The 22900-nt window shown below is 42.1% G+C and overlaps 1 protein-coding gene across 1 annotated transcript in view; it reads left to right on the plus strand.

The window, feature by feature from the left end:
- Positions 1–22900, plus strand: part of LOC129841526 (transmembrane protein 131-like) — a 122576-nt gene that overhangs the window by 61616 nt on the left and 38060 nt on the right. The window contains exons 4-11 of the mRNA XM_055909832.1: positions 132–203; positions 4956–5079; positions 5901–6017; positions 7030–7134; positions 15700–15777; positions 17195–17375; positions 19544–19602; positions 19724–19829. Of these exons, the coding sequence (XP_055765807.1) occupies positions 132–203; positions 4956–5079; positions 5901–6017; positions 7030–7134; positions 15700–15777; positions 17195–17375; positions 19544–19602; positions 19724–19829 (842 nt within the window). The remainder of the gene's footprint in view (positions 1–131; positions 204–4955; positions 5080–5900; positions 6018–7029; positions 7135–15699; positions 15778–17194; positions 17376–19543; positions 19603–19723; positions 19830–22900) is intronic.

Below are 22900 nucleotides of genomic sequence, written 5' to 3' on the forward strand. Positions count from 1 at the left end.
AGAGTCAACGTTTTGCCAAGTCGCCCAAGCGCTCACTTGTTTCGAATGATAAGGTCCCATTGGAACTCATTGAGTTGAAAGGTGTACGTGTACATAAATGTGTTCTTCTCTTTTTGTCTTTCTTTCGCCAGCTCCTCGTTCTACGTGCCGGAGAATGGAAGGCCGCTGCGCTTCCAGCCACCATCGCTGGAGTTTGGGACACAGTGAGTTTTTCTCTCACTTCCTGGTTTCATAGAAAAGGATTCATTAACATAAGCCGATGTAAAGACAATGATAAATCCTGTGTTTGGAGCTACTATAACCAACCACCTCATTTTAGACGTACACATGGGTGCAAAAGACACCGACTCCAAATCACAATCCGACAGTTATAAGAGTAATGTGGAAAAAGCATTTAGAATAGCATCGTAAGACAAAATCCACAAAATATCTGTAACCTTTACCTAACCTTGTCGGGATTATGTCACCGGAAGCCCCCAAGAAGAAGCACAGCTATAGAAAGTGATGATAAAAAGCCGTACAAGTGGAAAAGCTCTCTATAAAGCGGAGGGGCCTTTTAAATGCAGAAGAAGCCAAAGGAACAGACAAGCGACGACTGTGAGCATCTCAGCTCTCTTCCCATCAGCGCGAGACTGAATAAGAGAGAGGGTCAGACCCAAGGGGAAAGGTTTAGAACTCTGCTGTTTGCCTCATTGCTCCCAAAACAACCACCAGAATAGCGAGACTCTTTGTTGTGCATGGATGGCCGTCCCCACTGCTACAATTTGCAGCTGAAAAAATGTATCCTATGACATTTTATTCATTCTTTTGAGCCATATTCAAAAAAAAATGCCCCAAGGTCTACGTTTATTTCCCTTTTCTTTATCTATTGGTCCAAGTATCCAAGATATCTATTCGTTAATTAGTTCTGTTTCTAAATCTGAGAAATACCCCATTCCCAACCTTTCGGTGTAGATTATAATGAATCCAACAAACTAGGAAACACTAGGTCCGACCTAGGATGTATCCTCGCCCATACCTTATTGCTACAGACAACGGTTGCTATATGACTGAAGCGTTTAAACATTTAAATCCCACGCCCTTGTTTTGCGACAGTGGCATCAAGCAAAGCAGGCATAACATAACGCAAGCACACCAGCGCAAAGTGTTAAACTCAACCTCATCCCTGCCCACTAGCCTTGCTAGTCTCTCGCTAACTAGGCTAACCCAACGGCCCAGTCATTTCAGCAATGGCAATATACAGTGTTGATATGCAACGTTAGCACACCCTGCTCTCTCTCTGTTTGCCAGGCAGTGCAGAGGCACCCAGGCATGCCCAAAGAGACCCTTATTGACTGAAGTTTTGTCCTAAATGTCACCCTCTTCCCTATATAGTACCAGAGCCATATGGACACACTATTCACTATGTGTAGTGCACTACTTTCGCAGTATTTACTGTCATCCCGTAGTTTAAACACACAACAAGCCCCCTGTCCCCACTACAATGCAGGTCCCCAGTCATGTGTTATGAGTGGATAGGACGGGCAGTAGCTTCGCATAAAGTGGATGGAATTTTTGTCATTGCCGTCAGCATTGATTTGAGGAAACGTAGATTATATCAAATGTATGTATTATAAAATAGGCTAAAATACATCTACAGTTGAAGTCAGAAGTTTACATACACCTTAGCCAAATACATTTCAACTCAGTTTTTCACAATTTCTGACATGTAATCCTAGTAATAAAAAAAACTGTTTTAGGTCATTTAGGATCACCACTTTATTTTAAGATTGTGAAATGTCAGAATAATAGTAGGGAGAATAATTTATTTCAGCTTTTATTTCTTTCATCACATTCCCAGTGGGTCAGAAGTTTACATACACTCAATTAGTATTTTGTAGCATTGACTTTAAATTGTTTAACTTGGGTCCAACGTTTCAGGTAGCCTTCCACAAGCTTCCCACAATAAGTTTGGTGAATTTTGGCCCATTCCTCCTGACAGAGCTGGTGTAACTGAGTCAGGTTTGTAGGCCTCCTTGCTCGCACACACTTTTTCACTTCTGCCCACAAATGTTCTATAGGATTGAGGTCAGGGCTTTGTAATGGCCACGCCAATACCTTGACTTTGTTGTCCTTAAGCCATTTTGCCACAACTTTGGAAGTATGCTTGGGGTCATTGCCCATTTGGAAGACCCATTTGCGACGAAGCTTTTAACTTCCTGACTGATGTCTTGAGATGTTGCTTCAATATATCCACATATTTTTCCTTCCTCATAATGCCATCTATCTTGTGAAGTGCACCAGTCCCTCCTGCAGCAAAGCACCCCCACAACATGATGCTGCCACCCCCGTGCTTCACGGTTGGGATGGTGTTCTTCGGCTTGCAAGCATCCCCCTTTTTCCTCCAAACATAACAATGGTCATTATGGCCAAACAGTTCTATTTTGTTCCATGAGACCAGAGGACATTTCTCCAAAAAGTACGATCTTTGTCCCCCATGTGCAGTTGCAAACCGTAGTCTGGCTTTTTTATGGCGGTTTTGGAACAGTGGCTTCTTCCTTGCTGAGAGGACTTTCAGGTTATGTCGATATAGGACTCGTTTTACTGTGAATATAGATCATTTTGTACCTGTTTCCTCCAGCATCTTCACAATGTCCTTTGCTGTTGTTCTGGGATTGATTTGCACTTTTCGCACCAAAATACGTTAATCTCTAGGAGACAGAACGCGTCTCCTTCCTGAGCGGTATGATGGCTGCGTGGTCCCATGGTGTTTATAGTGGCGTACTATTGTTTGTACAGATGAACGTGGTACCTTCAGGCGTTTGGAAATTTCTCCCAAGGATGAATCAGACTTGCGGAGGTCTGCAAAAAACAATTCTGAGGTCTTGGCTGATTTTCTTTTGATTTTCCCATGATGTCAAGCAAAGAGGCACTGAGTTTGAAGGTAGGCCTTGAAATACATCCACAGGTACACCTCCAATTGACTCAAATTATGTCAATTAGCCTATCAGAAGCTTCTAAAGCCATGACATCATTTTCTGGAATTTTCCAAGCTGTTTAAAGGCACAGTCAACTTAGTGTATGTAAAATTCTGACCCACTGGACTTGTTATACAGTGATTTATAAGTGAAATAATCTGTCTGTAAACAATTGTTGGATAGATTACTTGTATCATGCACAAAGTAGATGTCCTAACCGACTTGCCAAAACTATAGTTTGTTAACAAGACATTTGTGGAGTTGTTGAAAAACCAGTTTTAATGACTCCAACCTAAGTGTATGTAAACTTCCGACTTCAACTGTATCTGTTTAACTTAATCACGTTAGGAAATTGAGTTTGACCTATCCAATGACTTCACATTGTACAGTAGCTCTAAAAGTTACTATCACGTATATATTTTTCTTGCTTGTGGTTATTATGATGACACTAGTCTGAGGAAAGCTTGCACCTGCAGCTATCTACTTTTTTATCTGCAAACCCATCCTTTAAGAGTGACATTTACAGAACTGTGGTGACTCCGGCCTATGTTGCTGGTCCCCCTTTTTATTACAAACACATCAAAATCTTAAAAGGCTAAACAGAGAGCGCTAAGCGTAGCTCCAAAGGTCACCATAGACCTTTTAACACCAGCCTGCGCTCGCTTTGTTTTTTTGGTTGATCTGAACTCCTTTGATGTCGGCCCCAGAGAAGTGTCAGATGAGCAAAAGTGCCTGCCTCGTTTCCAGGAAGTGCTAACTTGACATCAGCAAAATGCTGTAGGGTGAAGTTGCCCTTAGACGCTGATCTTGAGTCAATTTTGAATTTCTCCCACTAATGGTTAAGGTTGGAATTGGAGGAGGGTAAGCTGATCCTACCTAGAGGAAACATTTCTATTAAGGGTCAGTTCTATCTCATGCGCAAGTGTTGATGCTGTCAATGTTGACACAACCGGAAACACTTTGCATTGAGTCGCACAGTTATGCCCTGAAATTACTCTAACTACAGTGGTAACTAGAATGCAATCATGGTAAAACTGCAAATGTCTAAATTGTACTTAAACAAGAGTTTGTTTCATAGTAGTTTAGAAATATTACTTTGTCGATGTCCGAATGCTAGAAAGTATTTTACACTGATTAAACAGCATGATCATTAAACAGGTGCACCTTGTGCTTGGGATAATAAAATATACTCTAAAATGTGCAGCTTTGTCACACAACACAATGCCACCGATGTCTTTTTTTGAGGGAGCGTGCAATTGGCATGCTGACTTCAGGAATGTCCGCCAGAGCTTTTGCCAGATAATTGAATGTTCATTTCTCTACCATAAGCCGCCTCCAACGCCGTTTTAGAGAATTTGGCAGGACGTCCAACCGTTCTCACAACCGTAAACCACATGTGTGGGCGAGCGGTTTGCTGATGTCAACGTTGGTGACGGGGAGGTTATGGTATGGGCAGGCATAAGCTACGGACAATGAACACAATTTGCATTTTATCGATAGCAATTTCAATGCACAGAGATGCCATGACGAGGTCCATTGTCGTGCCATTCATCCACCGCCATCCCCTCATGTTTCAGCATGATAACGCACGGCCCCATGTCGCAAGAATCTGTACACAATTCTTGGAAGCTAAAAATGTCCCAGTTCTTCTATGGTCTGCATACTCACCAGACATGTCAACCATTGAGCATGTTTGGAATGCTCTGTTCTAGTTCCAGCCAATATCCAGTAACTTCACAGGAGAGGATTGGCGCAACATTGCGCAGGCCACCATCAACAGCCTGATCAGCTCTATGCGAAGGAGATGTGTCTCACTGCATGAGGCAAATGGTGGTCACACCAGATACTGACTGGTTTTCTGATCCATGCCCCTTCAAATTGTTGCATGTTGCTTTTATATTTTTGTTCAGTAAAGCTTGATGTTTACAATGCCTGGATAGAACAATGAGCGGTGCTTGTTATGTCCATCTCTCTCCATTTCTATCTCTCTCTCTGTAGGCCACTGGGGCTGCCAAGAGCTGAAACCATATACATACACAACCCCAGCCAGGAACTCCCAGTGACACTGCTGTCAATGTTTACATCCAGCAGAAATGTTCACATGCCTTCGTTCCACAGAAGGGTGAGTGTGTGTGTGTGTCCTTCCTTCACTCGGACACTCCCTCCCTCTCTCACTCAACCACACCCACGTTCATCCAACTTCTCCCTACAATCTCTATTTCGCTTCCCTCTCCTCTTTCTCTCTGTTTGTTTCTCTCCCTCGCGCTCTCTCTCTCTCCTTTTCTCTCTCACACTGTTTTTCTCTGCTCTCTCTTCATCTACTTCTCTCTGCTCCCCCCTCTTTCTCATGTCAGTCCCTTGGGCCACCAGTACAGCTATTTAAACTCTCAAACTGCCATTGAAACCCACAGAATTTCCCTGCTCTGCTTAGAAAGTATACCAAGCACAACAGCGTTGCATCACACTCTGACAACAGTGCATGTTACATCATTGCATATCACATTTTGTCCTATCGATTTCACGTTGAAATTAACCCACGATTCATTCACACAAGGCCTCATTCTCAGCATGATTCTTCAATATGCTGAGCTCTGCGCTACCGAGTGGGGCAGCGGTCTAAGGCACTGCATCTCAGTGCAAGAGGTGTCACTACAGTTCCTGGTTCGAATCTAGGCTGTATCACATCCGGCTGTGATTGGCAGTCCCATAGGGCGGCACACAATATGCCCAGCGTCATCCGAGTTTGGCCGGGGTAGGCCGTCATTGTAGATAAGAATTGTTCGTAACTGACTTAAGAACAAATATATATAAAGTGTTGGAAGTTGTGTGGCTCACCAGCATACCACTGAGAGTGAAGTCATGTATGAAGTCATGCTAGTATGGACATTGTAACGTAGTCGTTGCCTTCGGTGAACACTGACCCCGTGTTTTCTCTGCTTTCAGGTAATCCCACCCCGAGGGAAGGCTTCATTTAAACTCGTCTTCCTCCCGACGGAGGAGGGCATCATAGAAAACTCATTATTTATAAACACATCGGCCCACGGGGTGCTCTCTTACCAGGTCAGTAGTTATACGAGCATATGATACTAACACTCCCCGGTCTGCTTCGCAAACGGCTCCCTATTTAATGCACTACTTTTCACCAGTGCACACATGACTCTGGTCAAAAGTAGTGCACTATAGACTAGGGTTCTATTTGGGACGTATGCCCTGACCCACAACCAGGGGTTTGTTTTAATATGGACTAAAAAAGAACATTGTGTGCCTGGTGGAAGGCATGTTGTTTTGCAACACAGGAAGTAACGGCTATGATGTGATATTTGGCACCCTTGACCCCTGACCTTTGAAGACGCATCAAAGCAGATGGGTGTTAAGAGGGACTCCCGGTTGGCGCAGTGGTCTGAGGCCGGGCGTAGTGCGCGCTGACCAGGTCGCTAGGTGTACGGTGTTTCCTCCTCCGCTGGCTTCCGGGATGGATGCGCGCTGTGTTAAGAAGCAGTGCGGCTTGGTTGGGTTGTGTTTCGGAGGACGCATGGCTTTCGACCTTCGTCTCTCCCGAGCCCGTACGGGAGTTGTAGCGAGGAGACAAGACAGTAACTACTAACAATTGGGTACCACGAAATTTGGGAGAAAAAGGGGGTAAAAAAAAAAAAGGTTAAAAAAATTGTTAATTAGGCATGGTTCTTGGTAGGGAGATATATGCCTAAATATATACTGTTTACCAGTGAAAAGGCACAATTTAGTTCACCCAATCATTAAATGACTTATGTTTCCATTAAAGCTATGCTATGGGTATTGTGATATTAAGATGATCCACTCTCTAGGGTTGTACTACTTCATGGCCTCTATTAGCATAAGCAATATTAGCATGCTACCTTGGATTCATTCACATTCTTTGTTTTGTGATTTAATATTCTGTGGTCTAATCAGTCCCTTTACAATGGCCAAGTAAACAAAACTCCACTTTTGAATTGCTCTCTCTTCTGACACATTAAATATCTCTCAAGGTAAAATAAGTAATTTTTGTAATTTATATGAACGGTCCCTTTAACAGTGATGTCCTTTCACTCAGGTTTTGGGTTTGGGCGTCCACCGGGGCTCTTTAAAGGGGGTCTATAGGAAGGACAGCGTCCTCATATTCCCCCACATCCAGAGCATCAAGCTGAGCCAAACTCAGGTACGTCCATTCCATTCAACTCAATACACTTTATTTATTTTCCAACAGGCAATTGTTCCTGGACAAGAAAGTCAACAGACAACACGTGGCAACAGGATAGATATGTTTACCACAACATGTACCATAACGTCACACACACATATCAATCAAATTTCAATAACATATATTTATAAAGCCCTTTTTACATCAGCCGATGTCACCAAGTGCTATACAGAAACCCAGTCTAAAACCCCAAACAGCAAGCAATGCAGATGTAGAAGCACGGTGGCTAGGAAAAACTCCCTAGAAAGGCAGGATCCTAGGAAGAAACCTAGAGAGGAACCAGGCTCTGAGTGGTGGCCAGTCCTCTTCTGGCTGTGCCGGGTGGAGATTATAACAGTACATGGCTAAGATGTTCAAACGTTCATAGATGACCAGCAGGGTCAAATAATAATACTCAGTGGTTGTAGAGGGTGCAACAGGTCAGCACCTCAGGATTAAATGTCAGTTGGCTTTTCATAGCCGATCATTCAGAGTTAGAGACAGCCTGCGGCTATGGAACAGTTGAAACTGGAGCAGCAGCATGACCAAGTGGACTGGGGACAGCAAGGAGTCATCAGGTCAGGTAGTTCTGAGGCATGGTCCTAGGGCTCAGGTCCATCGAGAGAAGAGAGAAAAGAGAGAGAGAGAACACTTAAATTCGCACAGGACACCGGATAAGACAGGATAAATACTCCAGATATAACAGACTAACCCTAACCCTCCGACACATAAACTATTGCAGCATAATTACTGGAGGCTGAGACAGGAGGGGTTGGGAGACACTGTGGCCCTGTCCAGCCAGGCAGGATATAACCCCACCCACTTTGCCAAAGCACAGCCCCCACACCACTAGAGGGATATCTTCAAACCACCAACTTAGTACCCCGAGACAAGGTGGAGTATAGCCTACGAAGATCATCCCACGGCACGAACCCGAGGGGGGTGCCAACCCGGACAGGAAGACGACATCAGCGACTCAACCCACTCAAGTGACGCACCCCTGCTAGGGACGGCATGGAAGAGCACCAGTAAGCCAGTGACTCAGCTCCCGTAATAGGGTTAGAGGCAGAGAATCCCAGTGGAGAGAGGGGAACCGGCCAGACAGAGACAGCAAGGGCAGTTCGTCGCACCAGTGCTTTTCCATTCACCTTCACACCCCTGGGCCAGTCTACACTCAATCATAGGACCTACTGAAGAGATGAGTCTTCAATAAAGACTTAAAGGTCGAGACCGAGTCTTTGTCTCTAACATGTATAGGCAAAACATTCCATGAAAATGGAGCTCTATAGGAGAAAGCCCTGCCTCCATCTGTTTGCTTAGAAATTCTAGGGACAGTAAGGAGGCCTGCGTCTTGTGATCGTAGCGTACGTGTAGGTATGTACGGCACAACCAAATCGATAAGATAGGTAGGAGCAAGCCCATGTAAACTTTGTAGGTTAGCAGTAAAACCTTGAAATCAGCCCTAGCCTTAACAGGAAGCCAGTGTAGAGAGGCTAGCACTGGAGTAATATGATACATTTTTTTTGGTTCTATTCAAGATTCGAGCAGCCGTGCTTAGCACTAACTGAAGTTTATTTAGTGCTTTATCCGGGTAGCTCTAAAGTAGAGCATTGCAGTAGTCTAATCTAGAAGTGACAAAAGCGTGGATGAATTTTTCAGCATAATTTTTGGACAAAGTTTCAGATTTATGCAATGTTAAAAAGCTGTCCTTGATATGTCTTGATATGTTCGTCAAAAGAGAGATCATGGTCCAGAGTAACGCCAATGTCCTTCACAGTTTTATTAATTGTTTGATCCAACAGAAGATCTCTTTGTTTCTTGGGACCTAGAACAAGCATCTTTGTTTTGTCCGAGTTTAAAATTAAAACATTTGCCGCCATCCACTTCCTTATGTCTGAAACACAGACTACCAGGGAGGGCAATTTTGGGCCTTCACCATGTTTCATTGAAATGTACAACTGTGTATCATCCTCATAGCAGTGAAAGTTACAATATGTTTCTGAATGACATCACCAAGAGGTAAAATATATAGTGAAAACAATAGTGGTCCTAAAACAGAACCTTGAGGAACACCGAAATTTACAGTTGATTTGTCAGAGGACAAACCATCCACAGAGACGAACTGATATCTTTCCCACTGCTGAAGTGAAAGCCATCCTCTCTTGGGGAATGCTGCTTTTTAGTTAGCTTTGCAACAGTATCAAAAATACATTTTGGATTGTTCTTATTCTCCTCAATTAAGTTGGAAAAATAGGATGATTGCGCAGCAGTGTGGGCTCTTCGATACTGCACGATACTGTCTTTCCAAGCTAATCGGAAGACTTCCAGTTTGGTGTAGCGCCATTTCTGTTCCAATTTTCTGGAAGCTTGCTTCAGGGCTCGGGTATTTTCTGTATACCAGGGAGCTAGTTTCTTAGGGTTGCGACTGCATCTAGGGTATTACGCAAGGTTACATTTAGTTCCTCAGTTAGGTGGTTAACCGATTGTTGTACTCTGACGTCTTTGGGTAGGTAGAGGGAGTCTGGAAGGGCATCTACGAATCTTTGGGTTGCCCAAGAATTTATAGCACAGCTTTTGATGAGCCTCGGTTGGGGTCTGAGCAGATTTATTTGTTGTGATTGCAAACATAATAAAATGGTGGTCCGATAGTCCAGGATTATGAGGAAAAACATTAAGATCCACAATATTTATTCCATGTGACAAAACTAGGTCCAGAGTATGACTGTGGCAGTGAGTAGGCCCTGAGACATGTTGGACAAAACCCACTTAGTCGATGATGGCTCCGAAAGCCTTTTGGAGTGGGTCTGTGGACTTTTCCATGTCAATATTAAAGTCACCAAAAATTTGAATCTGCCATGACTACAAGGTCCGATAGGAATTCAGGGAACTCGGTGAGGAACGCTGTATACAGCCCAGGAGGCCTGTAAACAGTGGCTATAAAAAGTGATTGAGTAGGCTGCATAGATTTCATGACTAGAAACTCAAAAGACAAAAACGCAGTCATCTTTTTTTTTGTAAATTAAAATTTGGTATTGTAAATGTTAGCAACACCTCCGCCTTTGCGGGATGTGCGGGGGATATAGTCACTAGTGTAACCAGAAGGAGAGGCCTCATTTAACAGAGTAAATTCATCAGGCTTAAGCCATGTTTCAGTCAGGCCAATCACATCAAGATTATGATCAGTGATTAGTTCATTGACTATGACTGCCTTGAAGTGAGGGATCTAACATTACAGTGGCTTGTGAAAGTATTCACCCCCCTTGGCATTTTTCCTATTTTGTTGCCTTACAATCTGGAGTTAAAATAGATTTTTGGGGGGGTTGTATCATTTGATTTACACAACATGCCTACCACTTTGAAGATGCAAAATATTTTTTATTGTGAAACAAACAAGAAGTAACACAAAAAAACAGAAAACTTGAGTGTGCATAACTATTCACCCCCCCAAGTCAATACTTTGTAAAGGCACCTTTTGCAGTAATTACAGCTTGGGGAATGTCTCTATAAGCGTTGCACATCTAGCCACTGGGATTTTTGCCCATTCTTAAAGGCAAAACTGCTCCAGCTCCTTCAAGTTGGATGGGTTCCGCTGGTGTACAGCAATCTTTAAGTCATACCACAGATTCTCAATTGGATTGAGGTCTGGTATTTGACTAGGCCATTCCAAGACATTTAAATGTTTCCCCTTAAACCACTTGAGTGTTGCTTTAGCAGTATGCTTAGGGTCATTGTCCTGCTGGAAGGTGAACCTCCGTCCCAGTCTCAAATCTCTGGAAGACTGAAACAGATTTCCCTCAAGAATTTCCCTGTATTTAGCCCCATTCATCATTCCTTAAATTCTGACCAGTTTCCCAGTCCCTGCCGATGAAAAACATCACCATAGCATGATGCCGCCGCCACCACCATGCTTCACTGTGGGGATGGTGTTCTCGGGGTGATGAGAGGTGTTGGGTTTGCGCCAGACATAGTGTTTTCCTTGATGGGCAAAAAGCTCAATTTTAGTCTTATCTGACCAGAGTACTTTCTTCCATATGTTTGGGGAGTCTTCCACATGCCTTTTGGTGAACACCAAACGTGTTTGCTTATTTCTTTCTTTAAGCAATGGCTTTTTTCTGGCCACTCTTCCGTAAAGCTCAGCTCTGTGAAGTGTACGGCTTAAAGTTCCTATGGACAGATACTCCAATCTAGAGTTTATTTTTTGCCTCTGATTAATGCTTTCGTTGCCTGGTCTGTGAGTTTTGGTGGGCGGCCCTCTCTTGGCAGGTTTGTTGTGGTGCCATATTCTTTCAATATTTTAATAATGGATTTAATGGTGGATGTTCAAAGTTTCAGATATTTTTTTATAACCCAACCCTGATCTGTACTTCTCCACAACTTTGTCCCTGACCTGTTTGGGGCGCTCCTTGGTCTTCATAGTTCCGCTTGCTTGGTGGTGCCCCTTGCTTAGTGGTGTTGCAGACATTTTTGCCTTTCAGAACAGGTGTATATATACTGAGATCATGTGACTCTTAGATTACACACACGTGGACTTTATTTAACTAATTATGTGACTTCTGAAGGTAATTGGTTGCACCAGATCTTCTTTAGGGGCTTCATAGCAAAGAAGGTGAATACATATGCATGCACCACTTTTCCGTTTTCTTTTTAGAATTTTTTTAAACAAGTTATTTTTTAAATTTCACTTAACCAATTTGGACTATTTTGTGTATGTCCATTACATGTAATCCCATTACATGTAATTACATGTAATCCATTTAAATTACAGGTTGTAATGCAACAAAGTAGGAAAAACGCCAAGGGGGATGAATACTTTTGTAAGGCACTGTAAGTAGCACTATTTTGAGATGTGAGATATCACAATCTCTTTCAATAATGACAGGAATAGAGGAGGTCTTTATTCCAGTGAGATTGCTAAGGCAAACACCGCCATGTTTAGTTTTGCCCAACCTAGATCGAGGCACAGACACGGTCTCAATGGAGAAAGCTGAGCTGACTACACTGACTGTGCTATGCTAGTGGCAGACTCCACTAAACTGGCAGGCTGGCTAACAGCCTGCTGCCGGGCCTGCACCCTATCTCATTGTGGAGCTAGAGGAGTTAGAGCCATGTCTATGTTCATAGATAAGATAGACAGGGCTCTAACTCCTCTAGCTCCACAATGAGAGAGGGTGCATTCCAGGCTCACATCATACCTACAAACAAACACATTTACCACAACATACACCAAGTAGAAGATTTGCTAGCATGGCCTTCTGCCCTGCAGTGTGCAGGCCTTGCTGTATTGTGTCTGACATCTGATAGCCATCAGCAGCTGACTTCCCCTATTTGCCAGTCTCGATACAGCGATAACCCAACACATAAAGACACACACACACAAACACACACACACACACACACACACACACACACACACACACACACACACACACACACACACGAAAAAACCAGAGGCATAAACACACATTTACATGAGAGGCGTACGTACGTACACGAGGTATATATACATTCATGCATGCACACACATGATCAATTACTTTCATATTTGTGTATACAGAATCACACACTTGTGCCTAAACAAACACACAAACACAAGGAGCATGCAAACAGTCACATCACACACGTACTCTCACCCACTTTTAAAAACATCAAGGGAAGGAGTGAAAGCGGCACGAGGCTTCTTTGGAGGAACGTTACCCTCGGCAACAGGAAGCAGGTGGCAGTTTCAAAATGTCAGCCTGGCTGTCTTTTTTTGGGGGGGGGGCAAGCAAGATGGTCGTTGTTATTTGACATTATGGTTTACTTATATACTCAACCACTTATTTTGAACACACTTCTTCTGTTACAACACTGAAGGCAGTATATGGCGTGCGGAACTAAAGTTTTACAAGACAACATATGGGCTGCGTCTTAAATAAATGGCACCCTATTGCCTATATAGTGCACAACTTTTGACCAGTGCACTATATAGAAAATAGGGTTTTGGTGAAGAAGTGCACTATAAATGGAATTGGGTGCCATCTGGGACACAAGCATTGTTTCTTCACTGATCTGGATATACTGTTATGAGAGGTTTTGTTATTACTAGACAGGCGTTGTGAGAGTAAAGTTGTTCCTGTATGGTGTTTGTGGTTTGTGTTTCTGTAACATGGTCTGTTGAGCTGCTGAACACATCAACAGGTTTAAATATAGATCGAGCTTTAGCAGCCAGATTCAAATTTAGTTCCCTCTTCCCTTTATTTCTTTACTCTCTGTCACTTTATTTCTCTCTTTCTTTCTTTCTTTCTTTCTTTCTTTCTTTCTTTCTTTCTTTCTTTCTTTCTTTCTATGTCTCTCTCGCTCTCTTTTTCTCTCCATTTCTCCCCCCCTCTCTGACCAAGTCATTGGATGAGGTAACTGTTATTTCACTGTGTGTAGCTTTGAGCTCACCACCACTTTTGATATTAAATAATGCACTATGCACCAATCCAAATACACTGTCATGTATAAATACTGTTACCTAAGTCTAAGGTCTTGACTAGTGAATACTTGTGTTATAATAGTGTCAAAGAGATCTGCCATGTAGTCGGGATAACCTACAGGTCATAATAATAAATCAATTAATCCGTTTTGAATTTATAAATCCCTTTTTACATCAACAGTTGTCACAAAGAACAACCCAGTCCAGAACCACAAAGGCCTTAGGGTCCAATGACTGAGATGGCAATTATGCTGTTCATGTACAGTTGAAGTCGGAAGTTTACATACACTTAGGTTGGAGTCATTAAAACTCGTTTTTCAACCACTCCACAAATTTCTTGTTGACAAACTATAGTTTTGGCAAGTCGGTTAGGACATCTACTTTGTGCATGACACAAGTAATTTTTCCAACAATTGTTTACAGACAGATTATTTCACTTTTAATTTACTGTATCACAATTCCAGTGAGTCAGAAGTTTACATACACTAAGTTGACTGTACCTTTAAACAGCATGGAAAATTCCAGAAAATGATGTCATGGCTTTAGAAGCTTCTGATAGGCTAATTCTCAGAAAATGAATTGTAGACCTTGCAAGTCTGGTTCATCCTTGGGAGCAATTTCCAAACGCCTGAAGGTACCACGTTCATCTGTACAAAGAATAGTACGCAAGTACAAACACCATGGGACCACGCAGCCGTCATACCGCTCAGGAAGGAGACACGTTCCTTCTCCTATAGATGAACGTACTTCGTTGCGAAAAGTGGAAATCAATCCCAGAACAACAGCAAAGGACCTTGTGAAGATGCTGGAAGAAACAGGGTCAAAAGTATCTATATCCACCGTAAAACGAGTCCTATATCGACAACCTGAAAGGCCGCTCAGCAAGGAAGAAGCCACTGCTCTAAAACCGACATAAAAAAGCCAGACTACGGTTTGTAAGTGCACATGGGGACAAAGATCGTACTTTTTGGAGAAATGTCCTCTGGTCTTATGAAACAAAAATAGAACTGTTTGGCCGTAATGACCATCGTTATGTTTGGAGGAAAAAGGGGGAGGCTTGCAAGCCGAAGAACACCATCCCAACCGTGAAGCACGGGGGTGGCAGCATCATGTTGTGGGGGTGCTTTGCTGCAGGAGGGACTGGTGCACTTCACAAAATAGATGGCATCATGAGGGAGGAACATTATGTGGATATATTGAAGCAACATCTCAAGACATCAGTCAGGAAGTTAAATCTTTGTCGCAAATGGATCTTCCAAATGGACAAGACCCCAAGCATACTTCCAAAGTTGTGGCAAAATGGCTTAAGGACAACAAAGTCAAGGTATTGGAGTGGCCATCACAAAGCCCTGACCTCAATCCTATAGAAGATTTGTGGGCAGACCTGAAAAAGCATGTTCGAGCAAGGAGGCCTACAAACCTGACTCAGTTACAACAGCTCTGTCAGAAGGAATGGGCCAAAATTCACCAAACTTATTGTGGGAAGCTTGTGGAAGGCTACCTGAAACGTTTCACCCAAGTTAAACAATTTAATGGCAATGCTACAAAATACTAATTGAGTGTATGTAAACTTCTGACCCACTGGGAATGTGATGAAAGAAATAAAAGCTGAAATAAGTAATTCTCTCTACTATTATTCTGACATTTCACATTCTTAAAATGAAGTGGTGATCCTAACTGACCTAAGACAGGGAATTTTTACTAGGATTAAATGTCAGAAATTGTGAAAAACTGAGTTGAAATGTATTTGGCTGAGGTGTATGTAAACTTCCGACTTCAACTGTATGTTACCAATGTTTTGCTTAATATAACCTCACATAATTTGTTTAGTTTGTTAATTATGCTACACATGCCTGTATTTATTTATTCACTAGTCCTGTTAGACTTTCATCTAAAAGAGTGGTGGATGTAATTTTTATATTTAATCTGGATTAATTCAACTGTCTCTTTAATTTATTTAGTCTAATCAACATGACTTTTCAAGCTGTTTGTCTCATCAAAGAGCATTGGGATGAAGGCTGAGTTATCAACCTCTTGATTGTATATTTCTGCCATTGGATCTTTGTTCTCTGTTTTTGCTTTTAAAGGACGATTCTTCCAACATCACTATCCTGGGGCTACTGCTGGAGTGCAGTTTACCCAAGAGCATATACAGCCAGCCGCAGGTACTGGGCATCTCATCACTTTTTAAAACCGCCCCCTTTTCACTATAATGTCGCCAATATGCAAATTGTATATAATTATTATTTTTAACAGACCAAAATATGCTTTACATTAGTTAAAAATGTACACGAGACAAAAATCTAAACAATGCCAAACTCAACAGATATGCATGTGTATGACCACTATATTTTCGAGACGAACTATTTGCGTTTTAAAGGGCAAAACGTTTAAATTGCAAAGTCCTTATTCCATGCTAACTAAGAATAGCTTTGCATTTTCATAGCACTTATGCCCGTTTACTATTTATTTTATTATTTTTTCCAACTATTGTCAACATGAGTGCTGAATACTCCTTAACTGTGTGTACTCACTGTCTTGTTGGCTTCACGATAATCACAAGGGTTATTCTCCTGTAGTCAGTTATAAGACCTATGTTACGCGAATTGTGGCTGTAAAGTTTACTGCAGAATCATTGCTCATGATGAAATTGTTTGAAAGATTGTGTACAGGACTATTGAGTGAGCTGCAGTGTTGTGATATCTGACTGCAGTCTGGTTCCTCAAGAAGCCCCAAGGACAGTGAGACCACTTGCTAGGCACATAATTGCTTTCTCACGAGACTGTTAATTGGCCGGGAGCTTCCCTAAACACAGGTTGCGCAATTACCACCATGACGCAAGCCCCACCCACCACTCTATCTCCCAAACCTAACCCAACATTATGTTTGTTCATAATGACTTGTGAATAATACTAGTATGGTATAGCCTGGTCCCAGATCTGTTTGTGAAGTATAGCCAACTACTATGGTCAGTGGGGATAAGTACTAATATGGCGTTTTCAAGAAGTGGCCGGTAGTCTGTGTGTATCTGTTGTATCCACAGGGGCTTGGTGTTTGTTATTGTAGGCCGAGGCCCTGTGGGGTCTAGCCAGGGATAGCGAGCTGTCTGTTTCTTAAGTCCAGGCCTGAGTCACTCCTCCTCCTAAGACGACAACGCCTGGTTTGCGCCGAGCTCAGATGCCTCAGATGCTGATCTTGTCAGGTTAAGGGATGTTTAGTGGGTTGGGTTAGGTACAGTACAGAGGGACTGGAGAGAAGCAGGTTGATGCCCATAGTTTTACCTCTAGCTGGCTATGTATATACTGTGTGTGTGTGTGTGTGTGTGTGTACAAGCATGCACACACACTCTTAGTATTCTCCCACTCTTCATCGCTTCCTCTTTTCCTTTTCTTACACAATTTTACTAATTTGTCTCTCACCCTGTCCCCCTTTCTTGCCCCCCAAACTCTCTCCACATTCCACTAATCGCTCCTTCTACACGCCTCTTCATTCTCTCTTTGCTCTATTCAACCAACCCCCTCCCCCTTTCTCCCTCCTTGCTCCCTCTGCGTAACTGGTATGCCTTTCCTGCCGTATCCCCAGGGGTCGTGCTTCCAGAGCGTTGAGGACAACGCCGCCGGGGTGGAGCAGGGACTCAACCTCCAGATCAGGCTGTCGGAGCACACAGAACGTCCCGCTGACCTGGACAAGCTCAAGCCCTACGTCATCGAGCACATCCTGGTCCTGTTGGTTGCCCCAGCGACGGGCCGCTGCTCCGCCAACGGTGGGTGTTGGGGACTAGGGGACTCGTTTTTGGGGGTGGAGGTGGGGTAAGGCATGAGAGCTATAGGAATAACTTTAAATATTTTAGGATGTTGGTAGATTTCAATAGAGAATGTTGGTGTTCTGCGGGTTTAGGGACCTCTGCACCCGCCTAAAGAAAAATCTGGGAGAAACACTGATTAGGATTTGGGAGTCTTACCACTTACCATTGAGCATATTTTTTGTATTTTATTTAACGTTTATTTAACTAGGCAAGTCAGTTAAGAACAAATTTGTATTTATAATGATGGCCTACACTGGCCAAACCCGGATGTTGCTGGGCCAATTGTTCGCCGCCCTATGGGACTCCCAATCATGGCCGGTTGTGATACAGCCTGGATTCGAACCATAGTGTCTATAGTGACTCCTCAAGCACTGAGATGCAGTGACACCTAGTCAGTTGTACAACTGAATGCATTCAACTGTTCAACTGTACAACTGAAATGTGTCTAATGCATTTAACCCAACCCCCCTGAATCAAAGTGGTGCGGGGGGCTGCCATAATCGACATCCACGTCTTTGGTGCCCAGGGAACAGTGGGTTAACTGCCTTACTCAGGCACAGAACGACTGATTTTTACCATGTCAGCTCGGGGATTTGATCCAGCAACCTTTCGGTTACTGGCCCAACGCTCTAACCACTAGGCTACCTGCCTTAGACCGCTACGCTTCTCGGGAGCCAAGCTAGTTGTAGAATCAAACATGTCCTTCCCCAAATTCTCATCTTAACCATTAAAGGGGAAACGGCAAAACTGATCTTCGATCAGCCCATAGGTGCAAGTTCATCCTGTATCCTCATCACCATCATACCCCATATTACATACACAGGGCCATTAGCACAAGACCAGACTATACTGTGTAGAATGGACTACATCTCCCTGCTCGAAGATCCCAATCACACCAGGCATGTAGCCTATAGATTGATGGTAGATTAACAAAAGTTTTGTCCCAAATGGCACCCTATTCCCTACATAGTCCACTTCTTTTTACCAGGACCCATAGGGCTCTGGTCAAAAGTGGTGCACTATGTAGGGAATTGGGTGCCATTTGGGATGCAGATTTGTTTACAGTTTGGACATGGGAGATTAGATGTTCTTTCCTGGTTCTTCTGTCCACTGACTCTACATCATAAACAACTAAGGGATGTTTTCCTGGCTTTCTCCATTTACATTTTAATCTAATAGTAGATTTACACTAGGGTCTGTTTCCCGGACCCAGATTAAGTGGCCCTATATGCACTATGGCTGTAAAGTCAACCTTTTCATGTGTGAAAGAAAACATGCATTATTTGACATTAAAATGCTTTTCGGAAATTAACATTAGATAGAACATTTTATTTCTGTGAAACAGTACTAAAACGGGGAACTTGGTGACCTCTAGTGAACGGTTGGTCATTCATTGGTTTGCCAATACAACGCAATCGATGGAGGTGAAGCGTGATCGGTAGCACAGGCACTTTTCATCCACAGTCTCACTTGCAGAGAAACCTGAGGTTGAAAGGAATTGCCAGAGCCAAGGAAATCAGCCCCGAAGTGTCAACTCAGCGCTTTCACCCACCAAACTGCTGCAATGCTGCTGTAGGCTAGAGCACTCAGTTTTTATGATCGCGGCATATTGTAAATGTAATCACCTCCTTTCACTTAATGCTACTGTGCAGGTCAAACCAAAGTAGCACCGCTTTCACCTAGTGAGTAACATTAGATATCATTTTAAGTTAATTGCCACAGTCATCTGACCTTATATGAGGAGTTATATCAGTCAATTTTTGTCTTGTGTACAACCGATGTGATTGGCATGCATGAATGGGATTGATGAGGCATTTACCTTCTACCTTGGAATGGGCATCATAGAGCATCAGCATTACACGCTTAGATTATGTGCATGGAGTATAGTCACAGTACCTAAAAGGATTAGCTCTCAATCATGTCAAGTAGCCCTGAAGATTGCTTTGTTATTGACCGTCTGTCTAAATGTGGATGCATCCATTTTGTGTGCCTAGTGACACCTACAGGCGACAGAGCGAAGTGCAATTTTCAGTGTTTTGTTGGGCAGCAATACAGTATTTATTTGATTCTGTCATTAATGTTGATAACATGTCATTAACCTATTATGTCTTAATTGTATCCTACAGGAGAGTCAAAAATTGGAATTTGTATGTTGAATTCAGGAGGAAAGAAACTTTATGTGAAGGTAAGTTTCTGTGCAAACTCATGCAGAGTACTCAAATGGACTCTATTTCATATGTATTCTGTATTACCCATGCATGAGTTTATATTGTATCAAACAGCAGTTTTGTTCTTTTTTTTCTTAGGAAATGCAGTTGTTATCCAAAGTGGACAGCACTCTGGTGTTCAGCCCAACCCTGCTGAGAGCATCAGCGACAAACTTCACACAAGTGGCTACGCTAGCCTGCAGAGGTACATTTAAATGGCAAGGTAGAGAAATAATGGGTCTATTTGCCACTTGTGGTAATAATGTGGATGTCTTAAAAGTAAAGGAAGTTGCGAACTGTTCCTGATATATCATCATCAAATTATTCCCAAGCACCTGCAACAACCAAACTCAGCTGTGTGAGATATTTTGCTAATGAGTTGATAGCATGTGTGTATATTTAAGCAATAAGGCCCAAGGAGTTGTAGTACAGTGCCTTCAGAAAGTATTCATACCCCTTGACTTATTCTACATTTTGTTTTTACAGCCTGAATTTCAAATGGATTTGTGCTTTTTTTTTTCACCCATCCTATGCACATACATCATAATGACAAAGTGAAAACATGTTTCTAGACAACTTTGCAAAGTTGTTGAAAATGAAATACAGAAATATAATTTACGTAAGTATGCACAACCCTGAGTCAATACTTTGTAGAAACACCTTTCACAGTGATTACAGCTGTGAGTCTTTCTGGGTAAGTCTCTAAGAGGTTTCCACACCTGCCCATTATTCTTTTCAAATTTCTAGACAACCATTTCCAGATCTTGCCATAGATTTTCAAGTAGATTTAAGTCAAAACTGTAACTCGGACACTAAGGAACATTCTCTGTCTTCTTGGTAAGCAACTCCATTGTATATTTTGCCTTGTGTTTTAGGTTATTATCCTGCTGAAAGGTGAATTAATCTCCCATGGTTTGGTGGAAAGCAGACTGAACCAGGTTTTCCTCTAGGGTTTGGCCTGTGCTTAGCTCCCATTACATTTATTTTTTATCCTGAAAAACTCTCCAGTCTTTAGAGATTACAAGTATACCCATAACATGATGCAGCCAACACTATGCTTGAAAATCTGTAGAGTGGTACACAGTACTAATGTATTGGATTTGCCCCAAACATAACACTTTGTATTCAGGACAAAAAGTTAATTGCTTTGACATATTTTTTTGCACTATTACATTAGTGCCTTGTTGCAAACAGGATGCATGTTTGAATATTTGTATTCACAGCTTTTCACTTTGTCAATTAGGTTAGTATTGTGGAGTAACTGCAATGTTGTTGATCCATCCTTAGTTTTCTCCTATTACAACCATTAAACTCTGTTTTAAAGTCACCATAGAGTACCACAGTATGAGTCATAATACCCATAAAACCTAGTGGTCTAACAGGGAAATGGTTCCAATCGTTTTTCCACCATACATTTTTCCCATAGGGGATTTTTAGAAACACTTAAAATAAGGGCTGAGTTTCATGTAGGCCTACCCTGACGTGATGTTTTCATAACCGTGTAAATCTCTCTAGGGCAAGGTGACTTTGATCAATATATTCGCCTGTATTTACTCCCCAAAATGAAATGCTAATGTGGCTATCATTAAGAACAAAAAATACCATAATGATCTAGACAAGACTGCCGAATCGAGGCAAAGGTTAGAATCTGGATTAGCTATCTGTTTACCAAATGTATTAATGAATTAATTAGCAACATTTCTTTAAATGGAGAATTCTGTAAATTGACACAATACATGTTAGCAACGGTGTCAGCTAGAGATGACATGCAGGAGCTTGCAGGGATTTGTAGTGTAGCATGACGTCTACTTTGAGGATAATTAGCATTTAGAATCTGAGAGTAAATAGAGCCAAATATATTAATAAGTCACCTTGTCTGAGAGAGATTTACGTGGTTATGAAAACATCTCACCAGGGTAAGCCTACATGAAACACAGCCCTTATTTTAAGTGTTTCTAAAATCCCCTATGGGAAATATGAATGGCGGAAGAAACGATTGGAACCATTTCCCTGTTTGACCGCTAGGTTTTATTGGTGTTATGACACCTCCACTGTGCCTGAGTGGTTTCCTTCCTCTCTGGCAACTGAGTTAGGAAGGACGCCTGTATCTTTGTAGTGACTGGGTGTAATGATACACCATCCAAAGTGTAATGAATAATTTAGCCATGGTCAAAGGGATATTCAATGTCTGCTTAAAAAAAAATATATGTTTTACCCTTTTACCAATAGGTTCTCTTCTTTGAGAGACATTGGAAAACATCCCTGGTCTTTGTGGTTGAATCTGTGTTTGAAATGTACTGCTCGACTGAGGGATAATTGTAGGTGGGGTGTACAGAGATGAGGTAGTCATTCAAAAATCATGTTAAACTATTATTGCACACAGATTGAGTCCATGCAACTTATTATGTGACTTGTTAAGCAAATATTTACTCCCGAACTTGATTAGGCATGCCATAACAAAGGGATTGAATACTTATTGAGTCAAGACAATATAATTTTTTATTAATGTGTAAAACTTGCAAAACACATAATTCCATTTTGATATTATGGGATATTGTGCGTAGGCCAGTGTCAACAAATCTCCATTTAATCCATTTTAAATTGTGGCTGTAATACCACAAAATGTGGAAAAAGGTGAGGGGTGTGAATACTTCCTGAAGACTGTTTCTGAAGACTGTTGGGTTATGTGTCCTGTATATGGCCAAAATGCCATGGATATAAGGGCTGTTCTTACGTACGACGCAACGCGGAGTGCCTGGACACAGCCCTTAGCCGTGGTATATTGGCCATGTACCACAAACCCCCGAGGTGCCTTACTGCTATTATAAACTGTTTACTAACATAATTAGAACCGTAAACAAGTTATTTTTGCATCATTCAGGCAATCAGTATCCAAGACCAAAACTATTTGTGTGTGTGTATCTACAGTGCCTTCAGAAAGTATTCATACCCCTTGACTTATTCCACATTTTGTTGTTGCAGCCTAAATTCAAAATGGATTAAATATATTTTTCCCTCACCCATCTACACAAAATTCCCCATAATGAGAAAGTGAAAACATGTTTTTAGAAATGTACAAAAAAAGAATACTGAAATATCAAATTTACATAAATGTTCACACAAATGTGCTACAGTGTAGCTATTCTCTCCGCAAGGCAATCAAACAGGCTAAGTCCCAGTACAGAGACAAAATCGAGTCGCAATTCAACAGCTCAGACACAAGAGGTATGTGGCAGGGTCTACAGTCAATCACGGATTACAAAAAGAAAACCAGCC

Source organism: Salvelinus fontinalis, chromosome 42 (genome assembly GCF_029448725.1).
Source record: "Salvelinus fontinalis isolate EN_2023a chromosome 42, ASM2944872v1, whole genome shotgun sequence".
Classification (NCBI taxonomy): domain Eukaryota; kingdom Metazoa; phylum Chordata; class Actinopteri; order Salmoniformes; family Salmonidae; genus Salvelinus; species Salvelinus fontinalis.